At 38.3% G+C, this 21,595-nt stretch overlaps 1 protein-coding gene across 1 annotated transcript in view; it reads right to left on the reverse strand.

The window, feature by feature from the left end:
• The window catches only part of FRMD4B (FERM domain containing 4B), a 176,207-nt gene that overhangs the window by 102,762 nt on the left and 51,850 nt on the right, over window positions 1-21,595 (reverse strand). Inside the window, exon 6 of the mRNA XM_070933552.1 lies at window positions 662-718. Within this exon, the coding sequence (XP_070789653.1) occupies window positions 662-718 (57 nt within the window). The remainder of the gene's footprint in view (window positions 1-661; window positions 719-21,595) is intronic.

Consider the following 21,595-nt stretch of genomic DNA (forward strand, 5'->3'; position numbering starts at 1 on the left):
TAAAAAAAATAAAAGTTTCATTCTGTTATTAGAATATATTAATACATGGAAAAGTATCACTGTCTGATCGATTATGTACTGGAATTTTGGAAAACGAAAACCACAATAAAAATTTTGATTGAAAAAAAAATGTATTAATAACAAACAGAAGCCTCCTCTTAAGAAAAATAACATTTATGTAGTTGATTTTGCCTGGGCATCTCTGTATATACACACATATACAGAGATGCCCAGGCAAAATAAATATGATAAACTGAAGCAGAATTGATTAGACATTTAAAAGTCTTTGTAGTGATTTTCAATGTAATTATAGCCCCTTTTTTCTCTACTTCAAAATCTTTCTCCTGTGCCCAACATATAGTTTAAATATATTCATTATCCCAGACAGATGAAAGTATAGCTTATTCAAAGCAGGCTGCCCGCACTCCAAATAAGTTTCCTTCGTGCATTTCTTCTCCTGCTATATTCTAAATGTCCCGACAGATTTGCAAAACGTGAAGAACAAACAGGTATTCCGTTTTTAACTGGGTCAGCTGGGTGAAGAAGTATAGCTTTAGGTTTTATAACAAAAATATAAACAATGCTGCAGAAACGGCAGTCTGGGAACTGAAGGCATGGCAGGTTAAAAGAAAACCACAAAATTGAGTGTGGAAAATCTTACCTGTAAAATCAAAGCGGCTAACCTAAAGACTGTCTCGCTTTCCACTTCAATATGCCCCTGTTTAAATAAAGAGGGAAGTATCAAGTTAACACGGCTGAACTCCGGAGGGGAAGGAAATCTCCCCTCGCCTCAGGCTACACGAAATCTCCTAGTAGTCTGACACTACTCAGCAACGCCGGTTTTCCTTCTATTTCCAGGTCGTACCATTACAGCAGAAAGGGGGTAGATGTAATTTGAGCCATAAAGTTTGGATAATTGCTTATTGTTTAATGTGGAAAACAGGAGGAATCATCCTGTAAAAAAGAAGAATTGGGAGGCAGAAGGAAAACCGTCAACCAGATCGCTTTGATGAATCATGACTTGCAAATGTTGCATATTTTGACCCTCCGGGTTTCCCAGGGTTCAATGGCTGCAATGACTAGATGCTTTGCTAATACACTTCAGTTTGTGGAGTTTGTGCTCAAGAGTTATGCAAAGACACAGGCTCACAATAACCCTATGCATATACACTAGGACTAGGAAATATGTCCCATTAGGCTGATGAAGTACAGTAAGAAAGAAGCACAATTCTTCTTGGGTGGCGAGATTGGTAATTTGAGCTATTTTGTTTAAATAAACGGGCATATTTAATTTCTAAATGAAAACATAGCTGATTAAATTTATACATGTCCAGCATCTTTACCCTTTGGGTTAAACAACATTATGCAAAAAGCAGAAAAGGAGTATGAAATAAAACAAAGCGGTAAGAAAAAGAAATGGATCAGTTTATGCCAACAGCAGTTACCCTAATCTTTCTATTTTGAAAACTGCAGGTCCTCCTCCCATTATCAAATGCCAATTTAGTGACTGTTGGAAGTTAATGGCGGACATTTGTGTGCTTTGAAACCAGCAGGCTTTTAGGACTATTGCACTGTCTTGTGGTAATGTGATTGCCATTCGCGCATTTCACAATCAGCTTCAAGCAAGCAGAATCAATGGAAAAGTTGGCAGTAAAATTGAAAGTCGTGATGATGTGATATCTCGCTTAATGACTGGATGATTCACATTCAATCTTATTTTTTAGTTAATGCCCAGGGCACTTCTCAGTGGAGTTGCCAGTTTCAATTGTGGTCAGTAAGTGAGGACTGATGACCTATATCTGTACTTCCAATGCATCCATTGGACATGCCATTTTGTTCTATAAACATCTTGTCTCTGTTTCTTTTTGAATGCCAGTGCACCACAACTTCCTCAGCCTTTTCCTTTCTCTCAATCCATTCACTCTTCCTTCATATATTTGTGTTAATCTCACTAGGCACATCAGGCCAACAAATCAGCTCTACAGGAAGGCTAAAACTACATATATTATTGGGTATAATTCAAAATTTTGCTAGTCTGATTGTGTTGTATCTCTTCCCCATCTTACAATTATGGAGGTGAATGAGTCATGGTATCTAGCCATTTTGAACTGAAAACTTGTTTTACCATTTGTTACCTTGGCAACAGTGTGTGTGTGTTACCTTACTCAGTGTGTACCTCTCCATCAATGTCATCTTCCTTATCTTTACAGTTTGTTTTGCAAGTTGATCTTTAATCATATACTGTACATGTTGTATTTGACAACCAACCTTTAATTGCATATTTCTGGTAAACATTCCATAATTCAAACCTACTCAAGTATCATATGCTTGCTATAAATCAAGAAGCATACAATAAACTTTAGATCTCACATGTAGTCGTTCATATCTTAGGGATCTGTTAAACGGCAAAAATGTGGTATTCACACCCTCCCTGGCATAAAGTTACATTGCCCTTCGTCAACTTTGCTTATTGTCACCTGTTGTACCTCTTAGATATGAATTCTACCCAATGCAAATTTAACCAATCCTTTTGATGTTGGGTTTTTTTGCATTAATTCCTACTATATTTGCTTTTATGTAGGGGAAAAATAATGGAATTCTTCTTATTGGGAGGTGGCAGCTGTGGTTAGGGGGCATTTTGACAGATTCATCTACTGTGCCAATTAGGCCCTGTCCTGGACTGGGAGGCCTTGCTCACAGTATCCAAACCTCCTGTTTGGATTACTGCAATGCACTCTATATGGGTTGCACTTAACTACGGGGAAACTTCAACAGGGTGCAGAGTGATGGATGCCCCCAGGCTTGCAAATGTAACACCTCTGTCTTGTGAGTTGCACTGGCTTCCAGTTTCTGGGTGCAATTCAAGGTGCTGGTCATCACTTTTAAGCCCTATAGGGCCCAGGACTAGGCTGTCCGTGAGATCACCTTTCCCTATGGACATCTACTCATCCTATCAGTTCAGAAGGTTGGGCATGCTCCTCATCTTTTACCTTAAATTTATTTAGCATATGGCATATCATACATAGACCAGCAATATATATTAACATTTCATCTAGGTTAGTAGAACACAATAAAATATAAATGTCTATGGAGATTCTCAGTCATCCATGTCATAGTTGTCCCAAAGGTGCTTTTTTCAAGAGGCAACTGGATTTTCTTGTTTTTCTTTGAAGACATTTCGCTTCTCATCCAAGAAGCTTCTTCAGCTCTGACTGGATTCCAGTGGGGTTACAAGAAACAAGAAAGCCCAGTTGCCTCTTGAAAAAGCACCTTTGGAACAATAAAATATAAATGTTAAAAAGATCTATGTTCAAATACCAATGACTAGGTCATCTCAGCATTGAAACGCAGCATTACTTATATTAAAAAAATCAGATACTGGACCGGTATATGCCCTCAGTTTTCAGCTGGTTACGATATGATCTACAGTTTGATGTGGGACCATGAAGTCACATGAGGAGAGTATACTATGCCTTATTTATACAGAGAGTCCTGGCAGATGCCATATGAGGTGCGCATCCTATTCAAGATTGTCCACTGCTGACTTGGTAGTTCAAAGCCTGGCACCATTTTTGCGTGATCATTTATATGTTTTCCTATGACTAGGAGTTCAGTGACCCATTTGGCTTTCCATTGGGAATCAGTGTTAAGCTTGTTATCTTAAATATTGCCATCTTATAGGCTCAATGGCTCAGTGGTTAAAGATGCTGAACTTGTCAGCTGGAAAGCTGACATACCGGGTTTGAGACGAGAGCGTCTCACAATGGAATGAACTTTTTAGGAGCTGGGACATTACTTGTCCCAGCTCCTGCCCGTCTAGCAGTTTGAAAGCATGCAAATGCAAGTAGATAAATAGGTACCATTTTGGTGGGAAAGTAACAGCATTCCATGCCCCTTGGCGTATACTCATGCTGGCCACATTACCATGGATATGCCTCCGGGCAACACTGGCTACTTCGGCTAAGAAATGGAGATGAGTGTACATGTGCCCATGCGCGCGCGCACACACACACACACACACACACACACTCCAGAGTTGGAAACAACTGAACAGGGAAACCTTTACCTTTATCTTTATGGGAGCTAGGAAGCATGCCTTTTCTGTAGCAGTTCCTGCCTTATGGCACCCTCTGCTCCTTGAAGTTTGGCAGGCCTTCATCCTCGTAGACTTCCATAAAACACTGAAGACATGCCTTTTCCCCCAAATGCTGAGATGAGGAGGTGCCTGCATATTGGAAGCTTCACTTGGTGCCAGGTTTTGGTATTTAATGGGTCTGGTTTTTATAGCATTAATATTGATTGATTGATTGATTGATTGATTGATTGATTGAATAAATAAAGTTTTTATGTGCTTTAATTTTTGATTGGAAGCTGCCCAGAGTTTGTTATAAGATGGGAGGTTATATAAATATTTTTAAATAGATAAATAGAACTGTCAGGCACAATTGCAGTTTTCAAATACACTTTAAAGAAGACACACAGTTACTCCTTAACACAAATGGCATGAATATTTTTTCAATTATTTCCTCTACATTTGTAGACAGATTTTGTTTTCAATGTTTTCACAGCATTTATATCTTGTTAAAATTTGTTTTGGATATTAATGTTAACAGCATTTATTTTCAGTTAAAACTAAACATAGCAGGTCTCTCCTGCATCTCCTCAGGTCAGTTTCCTTTTGAATGTCATTATTGTTATTATTGATTTGATTCACATAGCAGGAGGCTCCTTGTTTAGTCCTCTTCATCAACATCCAAAATAATGTTTTATTTTCACCAAAATGAGTCTGCAATTTCTCTGTCAGTCTGAACCTTTAACCTTGACTAGATTCTTTGCAACTTTTATTTTATTTTTATATACAGTCTTATTAATGTTTTGTGTTTTACGTTCTGTGTTTTGAGATGGTTTAGTGCAGTGATGGGGAACCTTTTCAGCACCGAGTGCCCAAATCGGAAGACCAGCTGGCCGGTGCACATGCGCGTGGTGGGGCACTCAGCACTAAAAAGGTTAACCATCACTGTTCTATAACATGGATCACTCTGTTCTCAACATCTCCCATACCCACTTTTTTTTTGCTTTAATTTATATGCCGCCCTTCTCCGGAGACTCAGGGCGGCTTACAATGCATTAAGCAATAGCCTTCATACTTTTGTATATTTATACAAAGTCATCTTATTGCCCCCACAATCTGGGTCCTCATTTCATCTACCTTTGAAAGGATGGAAGGCTGAGTCAACCTTGAGCCTGGTGAGATTTGAACTTGCAGTAATTGCAAGCAGCAGATGTTAATAACAGTGTTTAGTCCACTGTACTACAGGCTCTTCACTTTCCATTCAGTTTATTCTGTTGGGACATAATTTTTTCTTTGAATAGTTTTCATACATGATTTTCTCTTCCTTGAATACTTTTCACTCCATTTTTACCAAGATTTCTCAAATCTGACCCCTGATATTTCCACAAAAATGGTCTTTTCCCCATTCAGAATTTCTCATTGCCCTTTTTATCTTTCACTAATTCTCTTGGACTTTTATCATCAATTGATTGGTATGATCAGTACAGAGCTTTTTAATTTCCATTTCTGGAAATCAGAGCCATGGAAAGTGGCCTGCCAAAGATTGCTGAAGTATAAGCACCTGCAGCACTAACTACTTATAACTGGGTAAGTTCATATATATATATAATTTCTGGAAGTAAATGGTGTTCATCATACGAATCTAGAAAAATAGAGTATTTTTAGGTTGCCTTATTTTGTGTAAGGATGAAAAATTCATGCATCATACTAAGTAGTTTCTGTTTTTATACATAATGGATTAAATAAGTGCACTAGACTAAAATCAAACCAACCACATAATGACTTAGCTGAATGGATGACCCTATGCAGTGGGTTTGAAATACGATTAAATCTTTAAAAGTTAGAAGGGCTGATCTTCAGCAACATATTTTAATTTGATTATACCATTTTAATATTTTGCTAATTGTAATTTAATTATCAAGTAATTCCAAAACCTTCCATTTAGAATCATATTCCTTTATTAAAATGCAAATTATAATTGGAAGTTTGATAGTTTGGCACTATAGTAGACTTATGAAAAAATCAGTAAGTCACATACAAGAAATCCTGGTGCGTTATCTGAAAACAAGATTTCATTTCATGGGGAATAAATATATACATTTTCAAGTTCTCCCTTTAATTTTACTACACTGAAACAACAGAAAATTCTTTGAGATCTAGGCAAAAGAATGAAAAGGTTCTAACAGTAAAAAAAAAACATCTTCAGCTCCAAATTAGGTAAATTTTCAACAAGTTTCTATTATAAATCTGTTCTTTCTCTGAATTTTTTTCAAAGCATCTGATAATATGAAAGCAAAATGGACCAAGAACTGTTATGCTCAATTTCTGCACTGGCTTCATGATTACTTTCTACCAATTGATCCAATTATTTTTCTTCTTAGTAAAGGGTCTGCTTTCTGCTTTTTAGATCAACCAGGTGTTGTTTCATTGATTGTGATAGGAATCGATCAACCGACTGGTTGCGTGAGCCTGCTGACATCATGGGCTTGGAGATAGTGACTGGTCCAAGATCATCTATCTAATTTTCATGCCTAAAGTGGTACTAGAACTCACAGTCTCCTAGTTTCTAGCCTGGTACCTTAACCATTTGACCCAACTGGCTCTCTACCAATTGAGCCAATGCTGTTTGGTAAATGGAAACATATACATATTGACAACACATGCCAATAGAAACTGTTACCATGATTGATGGTTTATAGGGTGCCATTTTGATATGGTAACTAGATTCACTTTTAGACAAATTATGAAATAATGAAATGACTTGCAAATATGAAAATATAATTAATCTGTAATTCTCGAACTGAAATAATTGACAAAATCAATTCTAAAATGAAAACCAAATTTGATATTGCTTTAATTGCATTAATGTTTTAAATAGATAATTAAGCAAGCTACATGGGTTACCTGTAGTATACAATTCCAGAATTAAGCAAGGAAGTATAAAGTGCATAAATGGATATAATCTAGTTATTCATATGGTACAAAATATATTTAACTGCATAAAATAAAATACAAAGAGGTAAACTGCATTGCAAAGGGAACCAATTATTCTTACGTACAGTGATTAAAACACTAAAAGTAACTAACACATAAAACAGTAATATATGTGCTTTTTTATTAATCCATATATCAATAACAAAACAAATTGAATTTTGGTAGAGGGTTAGTGAAAATAAACTTGTATTTAATTAGCTAATTTATATATCACCCATATCAATGTCCGGTGACTCTGGATGACTTACAAGATCATAAAAATAAAATACAAAACATAAACACTTAAAAAAAATTAAGTATTAAAATTAACAAAAAATAGTTAATTTAGAAACCAGAATGCAATAGGACTGGGGTGGGATCTCCTTCCAAATCCACTAATCATCTCCAGAAAGGGACGCTCCAGGGTGAAATTTACTTAACTTCGCTACCGGTTTGGAAATGTGAGCGCGTGCGCGCCTTCTCCATGTATGCACAGAACCTTCTGAGCATGCGCAGAGGGTAAAAAACGGGATGTGATGACATCCAGGCGGGTGGGCGGAGCCTCCCACCACCGGCACTACCAGTTTGCCTGAGCCAGATAAAACGGGCTGAATTTCACCACTGGAACAATCCCATCAGGGCCCAAGCCAGTTGGCAGAACCAGGATTTCAGGGTCTTTGGGAAGGCCAAGAGGATGGGGCTGCATCTCACCTCGAGGGGTACAATGTTCCAAAGCATGGAGTAAATTTTCCCCATTCCCAATAAGCTTCTAAAAACCATTTAAAAGCTGAACTTTTCCCCAAGTGTTAGGAGAGGGTGAGGCCAAAGCGTAAGGCCAATGTCATGGGAAATATTGGGGAAGTTCAGTTGTGGGATAGGTTTTTCTCATCTTGTTTTTAATCTTCTTTGTTTTTATTGTTTGCTTGTGAGTCACCCAGGGTTGGGTTTTAAAATGGGCCGCTATACAAATGTTTTAAATAATAAATAAATATCTAGCCATTTTTACAGTCTGATAATGCGACTATGACAATCCATTTCTGCTGCCTTAGGATAGAAGAATTTCAGTCATTCCACTCATATTTCAAAAAGCCAAAGCCTCAATGATTTTAGGTATGTAGGGAGAGCTTTCTTATTTTCTTTCGAAACTTTTACTCTAGCCCAACCTTTTACATAATTCATAGAGGTTAATAGGACTGCTTAGCTTTCTTCTAACAGTCTTGAAACCGATGTGGCAGGTACTTCTATTTCACGTAGATAAGCATTAAGTCTTATTTTACAGGTGCTATCAATTACCGACAAATGCAATGTCTTTTTAACACATTACAATTGATAAGGTATGTATAATCTGTCTCACTGTAACCTGTATCAGCATAGCTGGCCTGTTTTCCCCTCCTTGCCTTCCCCCTCCCACCTTCTCCCAATTTAAATTGTATACAGGCTGAGCCACTCCAAGCATCTGATGAAGTGAGCAGCAACTCATGAAAACTTTTCACCCCTTTTAATCAGGGGTGAAATTCAGCAGGTTCTTACAGGTTCTGGAGAACCAGTAGAGGAGATTTTGAGTAGTTCGGAGAACCGGCAAATACCACCTCTATCTGGCCCCAGAGTAGGGTGGGAATGGGGATTTTGCAATATCCTTCCCCTGGAGTGGGGAGGGAATGGGGATTTTGCAGTATCTTTCCCTGGAGTGGGGAGGGAATGGAGATTTTGCAATATCCTTCCCCTGCCATGCCCACCAAGCCACGCCCACAGAACCGGTAGTAAAAAAAATTGAATTCCACCACTGTTTTTAATAAAATGGGTTAGTTAGAAAAGATGCTACCAAACTCTTGATTTGCAGTAGAAACACAATTCTTTTCTTCGTCTATGAATGGAAACTTCTGTCATGGAGAACTATCTGGTACAGGTAGTCCTGGGGCGGGTTTCCAAACCCGTCGCTACTGGTTCGCTTGTGGGCGCGCATGCGCATGATGCTTCTGCACATGCGCATCCGGGCAGGTGGGCGGAGCCTCCCACCACTGCCGCTACTGGTTCTCTTGGTCTGGGGCGAACCGGTAGCAACCCAACATTGAGGTACTCCTTGACCTATAACAGTTCATTCAGTGACCATTCAAAGTTACAACAGCACTGAAACAAGTGACTTATGACCGTTTTTCATGCTTACAACCATTGCAGCAGTCCCCTGGTCACTTGATCCAAATTCAGATGCTTGGTAACTGTCTCGTATTTATGGGGGTTGCAGTGTCCTAGGGACATGTGATCACCTTTTGTGACCTACTGATGAGCAAAGTCAGTTGGGAAGCCAACTTCATTTCACAACTGTGTTACTAACTTAATAACTGCAGGGACTCACTTAACAACGGTGACAAGAAAAGGTGTAAAATAAGGCAAAATTCACTTAGCAACAGAACAGAAATTTTGGGCTCAATTATGATTGTATGTCGTAAGTCGAGGACTACCTTTCATTGGAACAAACCCTTCTGTAGAAATTTGATAGAATAAATCATTTTCCTGTGATTTATGAAAATTTAGTCCAGATTTTTCCCATGCTTAAATTTTATCCTTCTTGCCAACAACTCAAAAAGAACATTTCATTCTGAATAACCACAAGCAAGCGCAGCTTGATCCAGCGTTTACAAATTCAATGCCCTGCAAATCTATGAGCATTACAATAACTACTTTCCCAAGTAAATAACATGGCTGAAGGCCATGCTAGCAGATTTCTGGGAGCAGAGGTTAGGAAAGGTTCCCACAAGTGAATAAAATTCTAGTGCAGTCCTGGAAATTTCCAAAATGATACAACCTGAGCACTGACCCATGGGAGTAAAATTATAACTGTTTTACAATCAATTTGTTCTTAAAGGCTATTGTCATCAGAAGAAATATTGGTCATGTGGAAAACCCCTCTAAATGTATTTTGCTGGAAGCTATCTGTGGTGAAGTACTGGGAAAAAGAATTTGGGAATAGGCTGTAAAGCCTCCACTAGAGTTTGGTGACCAATACATTTAAATAAATACATACATATTCCAATCACCTGATGAATGAAACAAGAATGTGTTTATTAAATCATTCATAGGGTTCTTGGCAACCTGGCAGTGGCTTTTCTGTGTACTTACTTCTTCACACTTGTCTCTCTGCCTCCCTCTGGAATTGAAAACTGGCATCAGCAAAATGAAAAAAAAAATATTCCCAGGAAGGCAATTATTTGAGAATGACCTGCTAATATGTTAATTAAATGGAAGAATGTACAGGAGATGTCCATGCCACAGTAAAAAGAAAGAATCAGATGCTTAAAGAATATAGTGGTATTTATAATTGGTGGCAAAGTGAAGCAGTTGAAATCATTGGTTGGGTTTGAATATGTTGTGAACCTATAGTTTAATGTTATGCCTTCCTGTCTCCTGTCCGCTATTCTAGTCCAATACAGTCATGGCCAGCTAAAAATAGTCCAAAAAGACTGTTTTCACTCATTGATGATATGAGCTTAGTCTCCCTGTGGATTTGTACTGATTTAGGAGAAAGGGAAGAGTACGGAAGCATGAGATTTCTTGACATCGTGTTAGACTATAGTTTTAATGTTATATACAAATGTAACAAAAGCATATTCAATGTATAAAGTAGCATAAGGTTTTATGGAAGAGAACCCACTTTATCAGATATACAAATGTTATCCTAAGTTATTCAATATAAATTTGTAAACTTCTAATTACAATATAAAGGAAAAAACTATGTCTGTCTGTCTGTCTGTCTGTCTGTCTGTCTGTCTGTCTATCTATCTATCTATCTATCTATCTATCTATCTATCTATCTATCTATCTGATGTGTGTATGTATGTATATGTATATGTATATGTATATGTATATGTATATGTATATATATATGTAGATGTGTGTGTAGATGTGTGTATGCATGTATATATACAGTATATGTACACACACATTAATATATACATGTACACATATATATATAAAATAATATCTATCTTTGAGACATGCACACAAGTTAATTCAGGAATTTTGTTTACTCTTCTGTTCTTTTTCATGTATTTGGTTAATTTTTCCAAGTTCTTTTTAGTTCCTTTTATTAGGGTTCCAATGAAAGACAAATATAGCTAAGATACATAAACATTACAAAACTGTTTTAATGCACTATGTAGATCTGTTTAGGTTAATTTTCTCAAAGTTAAGCTGCACATGTTTCAAGAAAGTACTGTCCAAAATGAAAGTCCAGATTTTTTTTAAAAAAAAAAACTTTTAATAAGATATTTGAAAACTACTGTAATAAATCAGATGTAGAGTAACATCTCCTGTAAGTAGGATTTTGGCCAAACAGAATAAACAAAGGATCAAGTTGGAGTTCAAACAAAATGCACTGGATTTTGTTCATAATGTTATTTTTTTACAGAAGGTTTTGTAGAAAATGTTAATGGGAGCAATCTCTCTCTGGAGGATCAGAAATGTTACAAAGTGTTCATTTTATTCTCAAATTATCTACCATAAAAGAAGACTTTTACATATGAAGAGGTGTAAGAAAAATCTATTTTTAATGATGCAGCGCAGAAAGAAGCTACTCCTATGTGGTGGTTTTGCTTATTGGGGATAATTGTGAACAATTTTTGGTGATATGAATTGCAAACTGTTTTAGTTTAGGATCAATTAGTAGCAAGGACATGGGAAATAGAGCAGATCAGTTTGTGGCTTACAAGTTCTAGGGAATAATAATTTAGTATATAGGACATTCAAAATCTTCCACTGCAGAACCATTGCCCTATAGAAACAATGGAGAGTATCTTGGATTGAGGATCAGGGACATCCATCAGGAAGGGATGAGTAAAAATCAGGGGACCACAACCTTTTTTGGCACATAACATGCATTTGATGTAAAACAGGCCTTCAATCATGCAATCATGGCTGCCTTCCTAACTTTTTTTAACCCTTTCTCCTACTACTGGGTAACCTGCAGTAGTTCTTTCAGGGGAATTGTTCCAGGGCCTCACTCAGCAGAATAAATAGGCTTCAAATGATGTACTCCAGTGTTACTACAGTTTGAATTAAGTAAAGTAAGTGCTTCATGGAAACATATCTTCTTAGTTGCCATGTCCTTCCTCTTGAACCTCTAGATATTTGATTGAACCCCTCCCAACCGAGTTTCATAAATTCAGTGTTCTGAATTGCAGGCAGGGTGGTTATGATTATCCTTTCAGATGATGAATTAATCCCATTGTATTTTGAATATTGATTCCTGGTTTCTTTTTCTTTTGGCTATTTACAATATATGGTTTTAGTTTAAAAAACAGAATGTTTTTCAATCCCAGTATACAGATTTGGGGAGTTCTATGCCATTCAGAATTGGTTGATTAGAATGGCCTATAAGCCCTGCAAATAAATACCACCATTTAACTCATAACCCAAGAAATAATACAATTAATTGTCCAACCTAAAGTAATTGGAATCACCTGCTGCAAGCTATGAGAGAACTCTTAGATATATCAAGTTGGCCAGCAGCTGAAGCCCACACATCTGGAGGATATCCAGTTGGAAAAAGTTTATAGAATGAGGGGATGGGCCCCTGATCTGCTTAATACTGGACTGTATTAGAAGAGTACTGTAGTTTTAAAAGTGTTTCCTTATGTTCTCCCTGCCCCACCTGAATTAAGCTTTGATCTGTTGTTTTAAAAAATATTGGCAAGTCTTCTTCATATTCCACTCTATGCATTCCTGGCTATTTCTATGCTTCAAGAAGGAATCTGTCCAAATTAATCTATGGGCACACAGGGACTCTGAGCAGTGGGGCAGGCCTTGCATTTTTGTCCCTATCTCTTTGACTAATCCATTCCCTTTCTTCTGTCCTTGAAGAGGTTACATCATTGAGCCCTTATCACTCCATTTAGCTCACCATCCCCTATTGATTGACTTCTGCCCCTGTGCTTACAAGAGTCCCTGTGTGCCCATAGATTAATTTGGGCAGATTGTGCCATGGTCTACTGAAATTGTCCTTTCCCAACCTTGACTGCCTCAGCCTTTCTACAATAGTTACCCAACAGCAAGTTAAGTCTTACAGAGATGTACTCAAGGACTGATAGCTTCAGAAGGCTGGAGTAGTGGAACAAGAACCATAATAAGTCCAAAAGAGACAAAGGAATTTTGTTCTTAGGAAAATGAATTTGTTTATTAAATATCAATAGTTTCATAGTGGAATAAACTTAAAATCAAATTCATCAAAGTGAGGAAGTGAAATACTCAGGAAGGTGTTATGTTCTGAAATAGATGGAAATAGATGGACTGACATTCCTTTTGGTTAAACAATCACAAAGAATAAGGGTAAATGTACTTATTTGTAGGATGGTAACTGCTACTTAAAAAAAAACCTGCTACTTTAAAAGAGACGAGGTGGTTCAGTGGCTAAGATGCTGAGCTTGTTGATTGAAAAGTCAGCAGTTCAGAGGTTCAAAACCCTAGTGCCGCGTAACGGGGTGAGCTCCCGTTACTTGTCCCAGCTTCTGCCAACCTAGCCGTTCGAAAGCACGTAAAAAATGCAAGTAGAAAAATAGGGACCACCTTTGGTGGGAAGGTAAAAGCGTTTTGTGCGCCTTTGGCGTTTAGTCATGCCGGCCACATGACCATGGAGATGTCTTCGGACAGTGCGGCTCTTTGGCTTTGAAACGGAGATGAGCACTACCCCCTGGAGTTGGAAACGACTAGCACATATGTGTGAGGGGAACCTTTACCTTTACCTTTTTAACTGCTACTTTTCAGAGGCAGTAAGTATCTAATTTTCACACCAATGAATTACATGTATGCATGCTTGTACATACCTATTGCAAGATCCCATAATGCCATAATATGTTTGGGATATGGATAGAAAAGACACACTGTGGGCCATGGCACAATTTTAGAAATGCAGAAAAAGTAATGTAAGATTGTACAAAGATTTCATCAGGTGGGATTATGGTATTACAAGGGATTAAAACTGTATTACAAATTTGAAAATTATGATTAGGCCCTGGCTTGCAGATTCTGCAGCAAATCACAAAATAATCATAAGGAATTAATTCTAGAATTTGGGATACTGCCATTATTTTAAAAGATTGCTCTATCCTGGACCTGCATATTCTCATCTAGTTTTAGCTTCCTTCCTCTTCTTTTGGAACTTTTATGAGTTCTATTTTTAGGAATCAGAATTATACATCTAATATGCGCTATGTATATTTAAGTAGTCAAAGAAAGAGAAGCAGAAACCCTTTGGTGCAAGGGAACACTCCTTACTCCCAGACAAAGTGACAAGGGAATTGTGAAATGTTTGTTGTAAAATTTTTAAAAGCTTTTGATGTATTGTAAAATTGGCAGGTAGCCAGACTTCATAAATACTACTGAAGCAGGTTTGGAGTGTGTGTGTGTGTGTGTGTGTGTGTGTGTCTTCTATTCCAACAATGTTAACTGCATAATCAACAACAACAAAAATCTTTTCATTGTCTTCTCCCTTACTAGCAATCCTTTGAATAAAGACAATAAACAATCATAGTAATTAACAGCTTAGTTCTATGCAGAACTACTAGAAAGGGAAACCAATAGGTTGAGTTGAACTACTTTCTGTAATACTGCTTAGAACTGTTTAGTTCCTCTGTTATGGGAATTGTCAATTTTAATGCATTAAAATTGCATTACATTTTGGCAACATACATAAGACCAGAAACATAGTTTCAGAAGCTTATTAAATGGCTTGGTATATAGACATCAAAAGAATACTTTAATTTTAAACACTGTTTTTAAAGATCCAGTGATTTTCTATTGAAGGCATGAATTGAGTTGCTTCTAACAAGAATCTTCTAAACTCTATTTTGAGGAACGACTTCAATTAAATGATAATGTATGGCTCCAAAATACATGTCGTATCCATCCTGTATACATTTATCTAAACCTCTGAGTGAGATTACTTGTATGGATTAACTAGGAGTTTTCATTCACACAGAAACATGCAAAGCAGCTTTCTAATTTCTCGACTTGGACAGTGAAATATGTGTTACAGAAGGAAAGAGAGAGGGGGGGAGAGAGAGAGAGAGAGAGAGAGAGAGAGAGAGAGAGAGAGAGAGAGAGAGAGAGAGAGAGAGAGAGAAGCAGACACAGACAGAGAGATCTATATTCATTAACTGTGTTGTACAATAACTAAAGTCATGCCTATGTTAAAGTAAACATTGTACAATTTGCAAAGTGCCCAGACCACTTTCTACTTGCCATCCTTCATTCTGATACTAGTGTCACATGACCTGTTATTCATAATAACAGGATTCGGCAATGGCATTTCCTTAAGCAGAAAGGCCATTATCATTTCCAATTGTTGTAAGTGACAGGCATATCCTTGGCCTTAATTATTCTTAGTCCACACCCACCAAAAAAATCCTAATTAGTACCTAGTTTGACCATCTGAATAACGGGCAGCAGCAAGGCTGATCAAGAATAATTAGGGTTAGCCACTAGTTAGTGCATGGATGAAAAAGTTCGGGAAGTCCAGGGTTGTAGGTTATACTGGGAAATCAAATGAAAGCAAGACAGCCTGGAAGAAGACAATGGCAAAACAGTTTGGAACCATGCCCCAAAACTGCATGGACATATCATATAAGTCATCAAATAAGAATCAAGCTTGACTCAAAGACATCTTTGAATCTGAATATCTGACAACATCTCCTAATGCTTGCTCACTTTCTGATCTATTAACTATTTTTCTGGAATTAGCAGAAGGGAGATTTTTATGGTATTGGATTCTTCTTACAGCAATCCTCTTCATTAATTCAGGAGAAAAGCAGAAGTCCATCCTTACTCCTTTCACTCATTCCAGGTTGTGAGTGACCATCCAACTAATGCTTTAATAGAAACTTGTGATATCAAAACTATTTCTGAGTGGTTAGATAGCTAAATAATTAATGTGTTCTGTTTAAAAAAAATACATTTCATATTTTAATTTAGTTGGCTGATGCCTTGAAGATTTTCTAGTGGACAGTTGGGCTAGAAGCAGCGGTGGGTTTCCCATTTTGTTGCTACTGGTTCGTCCCACGCGCACCTTCCATGCATGCACCCAGCCTTCTGTGCATGTGCTTTCCTTGCGTGCCTTCCGTGCATGCCCCCAGCCTAAAAACCATGCCTAAATAGGGCAGCATAGAGCCAGGGTGGTGAGGGGTGGGGGGGTGGGCAGGCCCACCCATGATCTCCGCTACCGGTTCACCTGAACTGGTACGAACTGGCTGAATACCACCTCTGGCTAGAAGCATTCAAATAATTTGTCTCTTGTAATTTTGTGATTTTTTTCTTAGCCTTCAGAGATGTAATCCTCAGATCAGAGGAAAGATGCATGATGAACATGATCTGTGTAAACGCAGCTGACGAATCCAATTTCAAATATGCCCTCCATTGGACTAACACAGGAAAATCTTTAAAACTGTTGCAGTCAGAAGCATGCAGTGAAGCAGTGATCTCTAGTATGACAGCTGGAGTATTACAAGAATGCATAAGAATATTCTCATTTCATTCATGAAATGCTGACATGTATGCACACGAGGTCTATGTTCTATTAATTTGAGCCATCTATGCCCTTAGCCATCTGAGCCAGTATGATTTCTCACAGTGGTTATGCCATCACCTTCCACATTAGTCTGTCCAAATGCCAATAAAAACAGCATAGAAATAGGTTAGTGAAATGAGTAGGTGTTAAGAAAAAGGCAGGTTAATAGGCTAGAGAGGGCTGAAGGTAATGACAGCAGCACTGGGACAAGGAATACTATGAAGAAAAACCGCATAAATAGATAAGGATAGGATTAAAATAGATAAAGAGTATGATGTAGCAGCTGATAAAAGAGTGCTTTCATGCCAGGAATACTGCCCGAAGGGATTGGTTCTATTGGTCACTCATTGAATCAAAGGGCTGAACCTTGGAAATCTTCTAGTCCAACCCCCTGCCCTAGGCAGGAGTCCTTATGCCATCCAGGACAAATGGTTGTCCAATCTTTTCTTGAACACCTTCAGCAATGGAGCGCCCAGAACTCCAGAAGGCAAGCTGTTCCATTGATCAAGTTCTTATTTATTTTATTAATTTATTTATTTTGTCAAGCATATATAAGATAACAGATAAAAGTATAAACATGATTAAGAATACATGAAATGGGTACGGATAAAAAGGGACATTAGGACAGGGACGGTAGGTATGTTGGTGCGCTTATGCACGCCCCTTACAGACCTCTTAGGAATGGGGTGAGGTCAACAGTAGACAGTCTAAAGTTAAAGTTATGGGGGTTTGGGGATGAAACCAGAGAGTCAGGTAGTGCATTCCAGGCATTGACCACTCTGTTGCTGAAGTCGTATTTTCTGCAATTGAGTTTGGAGCGGTTTACCTTAAGTTTGTTTCTACTGTGTGCTTGTGTATTGTTGTGGTTGAAGCTGAAGTAGTTATTACAGGAAGGACATTGTAGAAGATAATTTTATGTACTATGCTTAGGTCAGGCCAAAGGCGACGTAGTTCTAAATTGTCTAAGCCCTTACTATCTTACTATCAGGAAATTCCACACATTGTTTCTTGTCCTGCCCTCAGGTGCTATGAGGAATAAATCAACCCCCTCTTCCCGATGACAGCTCTTCAAGTATTGGAAGATGGCTATCATGTCACTCCTAAACCTTCTCTTTGTTAGGCTAAATATACCTAGATCCCCTAGCGGGGGGTATGATTTAGCCCCTTGTATGATTTAGCGTCCAGACTTCTGATCATCTGTGTTGCTCTTCTCTGCACTCTTTCTATTATTATTGGCCTAATCTGACAACCATATTATTTTTTCATTATTGAGTTTCATAAGTTCTTTCTTGGTGTTGGCCAGACTTTGTGATCTTTCATAAGTGGTTTTTCTACTCTACATTATCAGTGTTTTTACGCTGAACTTTACAGAATACTATGAGCTGTTTTCTTGCTTATCCACCAGCTTCAGATTTAAAGAGTGAGAAACAAAAAATGGTTGCTGGTTTGGTAACTTCCATGGAGTGCCTCAGTCTTCAAGAAAGTGCCTTGATCACGATCAGTGGTGGGTTGCTCCCGGTTCTGTCCGGTTCTTTAGAACTGGTAGTAAAAGTGGTGGGAGGCTCCACCCGGACATCATAATTGATGATCTGACATGCGCAGAAGTGCGAGGAAAGCAAGCGGGTGCATGCACTCCCATTGCAAACCGGTAGTAAACGTAAGTAGAACCCCTGATCACGATGACTACCAGCCCAATTGCAAGAGTGGGAAAAAATATGGAGTCTTATTCTTCAAACAAGTTTAAATTCATGAATGAATTGACACATCTGTGTTCTTCTAATTATGACCCTGGTTAGACATACCACAATGTGATACATTCAGTGCTTGAAAACACCAAATATTAAACAGGTTGGGGCAGCATTCTATAATGTTTAAACAACAAGCCAAATAGAGCATAAGGTAAACTTGCATTAAGATACATGTGTCAGGGTTCCAAGAAACACCCCCAACAAAATAAAGCTCTGAGGCCTGAGGTTCCTCAAAGTTCCAATTTATTAGAGATGTCATGTTGGCACATCTGGGAAAACTCGAATCTGAAAGCTTCCAGGTCGTCGTCCCCCCCCCCAGCTAAGAGTTCACAGCCCTTCCCCACACCCACAAGTTCATCACATTGTCCAATCAACTCTTCACACTCCACCAGATACAATCTTCAGGCTGTCTCCATCAGACGCAGGCAAAAGTCCTTGAATACAGAATGTTGTTATGACTAACTTTCTACCGCTCCAACAACAATCCCCTCCCAACTTCTCCAGCTAAAATATGTGGCAGTTTAGAAGCAAAAAGAAAATTGTCTTCAAAAACTGACAACTTGAGCATGGTGCAGTTTGAAACAGAAGGACTTGTCTGGTGAATGGAACTCTACTTATATTTTCATTGGAAATGTCTAAGAGCGACCAGGTTAAAATGTGGTCAGCAGAGATAGGGGTAAGTATAGAATTATTTGGGCTATAATTTGCCACACATTGAACATCAAGCATAATGATAGCCCTTCAGCTTTCACTGAGAGACGTGAGTATTTCTAGTATTAACACCTGATAGTACTTTGGCTTTTTGCCTGGCTCTTCATGCCTCATGTCATGTTGTCTCTTCAGTAGCCACAATCTGCATGACACTCATACATGAAAATAAATTATTTTGAGCAAATAACTGATTTGGTTGCAATGGTTTACTACCAATATGGGATGAATAAGTGGAGACTTATATAAAAATTTAAATGAACTTCCTTGAGTACAGGTAATCCTCTATTTATGACCACAATTGAGCCCAAAATTTGCAAAGCAAGAATGTTGTTAAGTGAGCTTTTGCCCATTTTACAACCTTTCTTGCCACTGTTGTTAAATGAGTCACTGTAGTTAAATTAGTAACACAGTTGTTAAGTGAATCTGTAGGCTATACTGACTTTGCTTGTCAGAGGGAGACAGAAAGTGATCACATGACCCCAGAACATTGTAACCATCATAAATACATACCAGTTATCAAGTGTCTGAATTTTGATCACATGACCATGGGGATGCTGTAACAGTTGTGTGAAAAACGGTTATAAATCATTTTTTTGGGTGCCACTGTAACTTTTAATGGCCTCTAAACCAGGGGTGTCAAACTCAAGGCCTGGGGGCCAAATCCGGCCTGCAGGGTGCTTAGATCTGGGGCCACCCTGAAAACAGCAAAGGACCGGCTCACGGCTGACAGTTGCAGGAGGCCGTCGCAGCTGAAAATGGAGCTTGAGAGCCATTTGCACTAGCAAAACACTTGGGACACCACAGGCGCCCCCAACATGAGTGACGTCGAGCTGGCCATGCCCACCATCACCCCGCCCCCCCCAAGGTCAAACACAGCCCTGATGCAGCCCTCAATGAAATTGAGTTTGACACCCCTGCTGTAGATACTGCTGCCATGCCCCCTCACTACAACACCCATAAACCTCGACAGAGAATCTGACTAAAACTGTGCCTAAAGCAAAGGAATCAAACATGAAATGTTTAACAGGTTGGCAACCTGATAGCTCGATCCAGATGTCAAGCTGAAGCTAAAGTGGACACTAAAGCGTGGTCAAGGTCAACAGCAAGCTCACCTGAGTTCTTTCCAATGAATGGTTTAATTAAAAAAAAAAAAATCCCGCCCTGAGTAAAGATGGGTGTTGGGCATTCTTAACTATAATGATAACCTCTTAAATAAAGAAGATTAGCAACCATTCGAGATACTCAGTTTGCTTTTATGGCGCCTGTTTGCAGACTGCCATTGGTGTTCTCTTTTTGCTCTGAGCAAACAATAAAACAAGTTACTTGGAAAACCAGGTGGGGCCTGAAACAAATACAGACTGAACTGTGCAGGCTGGTTTATCCTAAAGGTGTGTAAAATCTTGGTTTCAGTTGGAAAGGCCTTGGGCAATGCACCTTATTAAGAACTAGGCTAGTGTCAAAATACTTGCCATTGTATTCACGACAACCTCGCCTCATAAATATCTTGAGTGAGTTGGAGGCATTATTTTTTTTTTCCTGTCCAGCCTGTCCATCTTAAAATAAAAAGAATAGAAGCATCCAAAAGAATGTTATAAAGCCCTTGGCTTTTATATAGCGGCTCGGTATTTACTGGTGAACCATGCCTGGAGCAAGGGAGTATCTGGATAGTTCTAAGACAAATGGGTTAGCGAGCCCAGTAATTGATGTCTTTGCTTAGAGCAGAAGCATCCCCACCTGTTTAAAAGACTTTTTCAAAGGCCTGCCATAACTAATGTGAAGCATTTCACAGAGCAAAGTTTCAAGAGTCTCAAGGAAAAAGGTCATAGGTCAGTGTTGCATGAAAAAAGCCAGTCCAACTTTTGGTATTGAACGCAGTTCTAATCTTGTACAGCTCTTCCTGTGGCACTATCTACCACATTAACTATCCAGACTGGCTCAGTATCATTGCAGGCCACTTTTCTTTTTTTAAAAAAAATGTATATTTATACTTCTTTTTTTTAATTTATACATTTCTTTCTTTCTTTCTTTCTTTCTTTCTTTCTTTCTTTCTTTCTTTCTTTCTTTCTTTCTTTCTTTCTTTCTTGCTTGCTTGCTTGCTTGCTTTCTTTCTTTCTTTCTTTCTTTCTTTCTTTCTTTCTTTCTTTCTTTTGCAGGCCACTTTTCTTGTGGTATGATGGTTTGTATAAGTAGCTTTAAGGGAACTGATCTGCTCATATAAGTATATCCATCTTAGACAATGGCTAGCTTCACATACCTTGCTAAGCCATATTTTGACTTTCTTTTATTTTGAAGTGAAATAGCCATTTAAAAAGGTAAAAGTAACATATATATTTACTTTCCCTCACACATATATGCTAGTCGTTTCCAACTCTAGGGGGCGGTGCTCATCTCTGTTTCAAAGCCAAAGAGCCAGCACTGTCCAAAGACGTCTGTGCCAAAGGCGCATGGAATGTTGTTACTTTCCCACCAAAGGTGGTCCCTATTTTTCTACTTGCATTTTTTATGTGCTTTCTTACTGCAGCCTAATAAACATTCCCA

The sequence above is a fragment of the Pituophis catenifer genome, unplaced genomic scaffold (assembly GCF_029215685.1).
Source record: "Pituophis catenifer annectens isolate HBS135680 unplaced genomic scaffold, rPitCat1.0.hap2 SCAF_2, whole genome shotgun sequence".
Classification (NCBI taxonomy): Eukaryota; Metazoa; Chordata; class Lepidosauria; order Squamata; family Colubridae; genus Pituophis; species Pituophis catenifer.